This window comes from Theropithecus gelada, chromosome 4 (genome assembly GCF_003255815.1).
Source record: "Theropithecus gelada isolate Dixy chromosome 4, Tgel_1.0, whole genome shotgun sequence".
Lineage (NCBI taxonomy): Eukaryota > Metazoa > Chordata > Mammalia > Primates > Cercopithecidae > Theropithecus > Theropithecus gelada.
In genome coordinates this window covers 116,900,590-116,906,905 of record NC_037671.1, presented here as the reverse complement: position 1 = coordinate 116,906,905, position 6,316 = coordinate 116,900,590, and the positions used below count along the sequence as shown (strand labels likewise).

The window sequence follows — 6,316 nt, the reverse complement described above, 5'->3', positions numbered from 1 at the left end:
TTTTTTTTTTTTTTTTTTTTTTTTTTTTTTGAGACGGAGTCTCGCTCTGTCGCCTGGGCTGGAGTGCGGTGACCGGATCTCAGCTCACTGCAAGCTCCGCCTCCCGGGTTCACGCCATTCTCCTGCTTCAGCCTCCCGAGTAGCTGGGACTACAGGCGCCCGCCACCTCGCCCGGCTAGTTTTTTGTATTTTTTTTTAGTAGAGACGGGGTTTCACCGTGTTAGCCAGGATGGTCTCGATCTCCTGACCTCGTGATCCGCCCGTCTCGGCCTCCCAAAGTGCTGGGATTACAGGCTTGAGCCACCGCGCCCAGCTAAAGATCTAACAAGATAGTGTGCGCCTGTAATCCCAGCTACTCGGGAGGCTGAGGCAGGAGAATCGCGTGAACCTGGGAGGCAGAGGTTGCAGTGAGCCGGGATTGTGCCACTGCACTCCAGGCTGAGCGACAGTGAGAAACTTTGTTTCAAAACTGTCTATATGTATATGTATATGTATATCTATATCTATATCTATATCTAACAAGAGATACTGTGCTGCCAAATGGCAACAGAGCATCAGGCAAACAGAAGAGGGCAGGATGTGCAGAAGATCACCAAACAGCTGTGAGAGGAGAAAGTGGGTAATAGCAGCAAAGACAAACTGTCTCGACTTTGAAATTCTAACTTAGGGGCAACTTTATTCCTCCCAAGTGCCAAAAATCGCTTCAGGAAAATAGGACCTACTGCTACATCCTAACTAGCTTGGTAGCGCTGAAAGGAAGAGCATTCAATGCAGCCTCTCTACTCTCAAGCCTAGTCTCCTACCAGATGAGAATTCAATTCTCAAGTCTCCTACCAGATGAGAATTCAATTCGTATCCACATCCCAGACCTGTTGACTGCCCTGCCTTTCCTATCCCTCAACTATACCACCAGGAAATGCTTTTGTAGAAAGGCTTCCTACAGAAGGGTCCTAGATTAAATGTACAAGTAAAACAAACTGGAGTTATAGAGAGAGGTTTTGACTGGGAATCCTATATATACCTTGATTGTCAGGGTTTTAAAGGGCGACCTACGGGGTAAGCAAAAAAGACAAGATCAATCTATTTGGCAATTCCAGAGACTCCAGAAACGAAAATGGCCAGCAGTGTTTCCCATAAATGTGAAACAGACTACTGCAAGAGTTAAAATAACTGGTAACGGTAACAAACAGCCATCATTTATCATTGAAAAATTATTTGCCATCTGCCTGCCATTAAAATAAGTCTCACTATGGATGAGGCAGTTACCATATAACAGAAAGGGCAGCACATTAATGTAAGAGGTTCTTGACTGTAGTGGGAGGTCCTAGGTAAAACACCACTTCTCTGCAATTCATTATCTTTATTTACATTGTCTTCATTTATAAACTGAAAATAATATCAACATTTCACAGAGTTACTGGAATCATCAGACTATAAAGGAAAGTACTTAGTGCTGTGAATGACACATTATACACATTAAAGTTATAAATCTGAATCAAATGCATATATAATTATCTCAAAATTAACTGAGAATAAACTGTATGTTTATGATGGCATGTACAAAACCAAAGCCTCTCCCTCCTATATGACATTTTATCTTAGGAAAAAACATGGAGAAATTTATTTAAAAGTAATAAGAAAGTAGTATTATTTATTCAGTGGGTGGATAGGCTGAGAAGACAGGATTGAGAGGGTAAAAAAACAAACCAAATTTAGAGTCTGTCTAAATCTTCCATGTATGTACTCTAGGTAAATCATGTCTCAAGATTATGCCTCAAATTCCATATCTATAATGAGGAATTACAATACTTATTTCATACACTTCCCAAATGATACAATTAAACTAGCTCTTTGCAAGCAAAGCTCTACGTAAGAGCCACTTGGCATTACTACTGGCCAGAACTACACTGCATCAGGCCAGCAGCTCACCAAGACTTCCGAATACACTTATTGGAATCTTTTGTTCACAAAGTTGTAATTATCCTATGTGAAAAAAATCTTAGTACTTCAATTTAGTTTTCACAAATCACTCAAACAGCACTGTCAAAAACTAGCCATCTGTTGTAGAAGGAGGTAAGGTTTCATGGAAGAAACTAATAGTACATGGAACTCCAATCCAAGTCACCCTCTCCCTTATCACAGAGATCACGGCTTCCACTGAGCAGTCCTTGCCTACATTAGTCACACTAATAATTTCTTCCTTCTCTAAACTCCCATAAGGTAACAGAATCTACCAAACAATTCAGCAAATCACAACTAGTGTTTTTCTTTCTTACTAAAAACAGACAAAAAAAAAAGTTCATTAAAGTCATGGGAAATGAGTGTTATAGAAAAAGAAAGTAACCCTAAAATTCCCAGTAAAATTCAGCATTACATGAGTAACTACCAAAGTGAAACCTTTTAAAAACACTGCATCAAAAACCAAAACCTCGTATTATTTCAACATATGAAAGACCCAACTTTAAGACTGACATGCTACCAGGAATGTATTTCACATATATGCATATGTGGGAAATGTAATATGTACAAGGGTGGAACATACTGCTAGGGATATGAAAGAGTAAAAATTCAGAAAACCTATTAACAGGGCTGGTTCATTTTACATACTGATATGAACTGATCTCTTAGATAAACTGTTAATTCAAAAGTGCAACGTACAAAAACAGTATGTATAGACTGCATCCTTTGTATTTTCCTTTGTAAAAGGAGAAAATCATATATATACACACACACACACATACACATACATATGTGCACATATGTATTCAAAGAATGTAGGAGAAAGTTAGTACCAATAGGTAATAATGGTTACCTGGAAGAGAAATTAGATAGATGAGGAGCAAGAATGAATGAGACTTTTATCTACCTTTCCATTGACCTTTTCTATTTTGCATCATACGACAACTAAAACAAACTTAAAAAAATTTAAGTTGTGCACCTAAAAGACTCAAAACACCATAAAGTCAAAACAATTACTTTGGAAACATATCATGTCTGCAGTGGATAATTATTAGTAATTTATAATATAGTCGAACATAGAAAATATAATTTTTCATCAGTTTAAAATACACACACAGGTGCACACATGCATGTGCACACACACACACACTCTACCTCAGATTCTAGATAGCAGGTTTGTAAAATTATAAATGGCAGGAGTTACATCAATTAATATAATTAACAGCACTCAATAAAAGGCTCATACAAGCAGGAAAAGCAGAACAAAAACAAGGCCAGGCGTGGTGGCTCACGCCTGTAATCCCAGCACTTTGGGAGGCCGAGGCAGGCTGATCACCTGAGGTCAGGAGTTCGAGACCAGCCTGGCCAACATGGTAAAACACCATCTCTACTAAAAATACAAAAATTAGTTGGGTGTGGTGGCACATGTCTGTAATCCCAGCTACTTGGGAGGCTGAGGCATGAGAATGGCTTGAACCTGGGAGACAGAGGTTGCAGTGAGCCAAGATTGTGCCACTGCACTCCAGCCTGGGCAACAGAGCGAGACTCCAGCTCAAAAAAAAGTAAAAGGTAGAACAAAAACAAAAGAAGATAAACCATCATACCTTTTCCTTTCCATTTAACCTTTGCAACAGATTGGCTAAAATCCACATGTATTCTTCTGTCATCTATAAGTACATTGTCCATTTTGAAGAATGCTTTCTCACAATCTTCTTCCTGATAATAATTATAAAAACTCAAGCATAAATCTTTATGGAAAAATTCCTGTAGCTAGAATACTGAAAATACAAAAAGTTTGTTACAAAAATTGATGTTTGAATATTTATTACACACCCGATGCTGTTAAATCCTTTGTATCTATTCTCTCAAATAACTCTGGTAACAACCCCATGAGGTACTATCCATTTTCTTAATGAGAAAACCGAAGTTTAGAGAAGTATAGAAGTTGTTGGCAAGAGTCAGAGCCAGGATTTTAAAGAGGCAGTCAACAGACAAATATATACTCACTGACTGTATTATACAAGTTCACAATCCTTTTTACTCAAAATTCAAAAACATCCTGAAAAATTAAAGTTGTTTTCATAAGTTTGGTGTTAAAATTAATTTGGCAGTAACACCGGACCTAATGGTAGGTTATGACCTTTTTTTAATCCACTTAATAAGAATATTCATTTGTTTCACTGCAGAAATACTTTTGTGATGGATTATGGAATGCTGACCCAGAAAGGTATTACATAATCACAGATGTAATGTATATGTGTGTGTATGCATATACCTTTCTGAATTCTGAAAAATTCTAAATTAGGAATCCTAGTTATTCTCAAGGGTTTTAGATAATGAACTGTGAGCCTGCAATACCAAGGTCTGTGCTATGCAAGAATCCTTCCTGTCAGTAACTTCACAATTCTAAATCCCTGTTTCTGACACTGACAGTAACATACTTCTACTCAGTACTGATCAATTTTCTTTTACATTCCTGGAAATTTATTCTTACTAGAGATAACCCAAAGAGAAGCAGATAAAATAGTTATAATCATATTTATTACATGTGTCAATAATTAAATTATAAACTCCATGAAGATATAGACAAAGCTTGATTCGTCTTTGTAACTACATCATTTAGAACATCATATGGCATGGTATCTAAAACGCAGGGAATCAGTGTACGCTTCATGAATCTGACTGATTATTTTCAGGCAGGTATAATTCTATCACCATGCCATTTCCCCAAAGAGAAAGCTCTGAGATCACTTTTTCAGGAGGATAGTATTTACAAATACTCAATTTACTAACACCTAAATAATAGTTAAGAAATCTCTTCAAAATTGAAAAACTGATTCAAAAATATACATATAAATTCAAAAGTCAAAAACAGCTATGACAATCTTCAAAAATAACAAAGTTGGAAGACTCACACTGTAAGTTATCAAGACATTATAAATCTATAGTGATTAACACAATGTAACAGTGGTATATGAATAGACAAATAGATCAGTGCAACAGTATAGCATCTAGAAACAGACTCTATATATATATATGGATACCTGATTTATAACAAAAGTGGTACTACAGAGCTGTGGGGCAGGACAACTTTTTTTATTATTTTATTTTTTTCATCAGTGGAAACCTCAGAGAAAAAGGACAATCTTTTATTTATTTATTATTTTTTTGAGACAGAGTCTTGCTCTGTCACCAGGTTGGAGTGCAGTGGCACGATCTTGACTCACTGCAACCTCCACCTTCCGGGTTCAAGCGATTCTCCTGCCTCAGTCTCCCGAGTAGCTGGGACTACAGGCATGCGCCACCACGCCCAGCTAATTTTTGTATTTTTGGTAGAGACGGGGTTTCACCATGTTGGCCAGGATGGTCTCATCTCTTGACCTCATGATCTGCCCGCTTCGGCCTCCCAAAGTGCTGGGATTACAGGCGTGAGCCACCACGCCCAGCCAGGACAACCTTTTAAATAAATGGGTGCTGAGTGTCACTTGGCAATCCAATGTAAGAAAAACGAAACAATGTAATACACATACACCAAAAGCAAATTACAGAATTGAATGGGAAACAATTTCACAACAAAGCTTCTAAAAATAATACAGGAGAATATCCTCATGTCTTTGAAGTAGGCAAAGATTTTTTAAATAGGCCATTAAAAAGGAAGAAAAATATTGACAAACTGAACCATTAAAATTAGAAATCTGTTTATCAAAAGACACCATTAAGAAAGGAAAAAGGCATGCCTGTGGTCCCAGTTACTCAGGAGCTAAAATTGGAGAATCACTTGAGCCCATGAGCTCAAGTCCAGCCTTGGCAACACAGAGTGATCATGTCCCTTTAAAAAAAAAAAAGGAAAAAGAAAGAAATCCACAGAGCAGAGATACCTGTATCACACATAATCAAAAAAGAGCTTGCATCCAGAAAATGTAACAAGTCCTTAGAGATCAATAAAAAACCAAAACAGCAGGTGCAGTGGCTCAAATCTATAATTCCAGCACTTTGCGAGGCCAAGGCAGGTGGATCACTTGAGGTCAGGAGTTCAAGACCAGCCTGGCCGGCGGGGCGCGGTGGCTCAAGCCTGTAATCCCAGCACTTTGGGAGGCCGAGACAGGTGGATCACGAGGTCAGGAGATCGAGACCATCCTGGCTAACACGGTGAAACCCCGTCTCTACTAAAAAATACAAAAAACTAGCTGGGCGCGGTGGTGGGCGCCTGTAGTCCCAGCTACTCGGGAGGCTGAGGCAGGAGAATGGTGTAAACCTGGGAGGCGGAGCTTGCAGTGAGCTGAGATCCGGCCACTGCACTCCAGCCTCGGCGGCAGAGCGAGACTCCGTCTCAAAAAAAAAAAAAAAAAAAAAAAAA

General features: G+C 38.6%; 1 protein-coding gene across 1 annotated transcript in view; it reads right to left on the bottom strand.

Moving 5' to 3' along the window:
• Positions 1 to 6,316, bottom strand: part of PPIL4 (peptidylprolyl isomerase like 4) — a 41,642-nt gene that overhangs the window by 13,658 nt on the left and 21,668 nt on the right. The window contains exon 10 of the mRNA XM_025382834.1: positions 3,564 to 3,675. Coding sequence (XP_025238619.1) covers positions 3,564 to 3,675 — 112 coding nt within the window. The remainder of the gene's footprint in view (positions 1 to 3,563; positions 3,676 to 6,316) is intronic.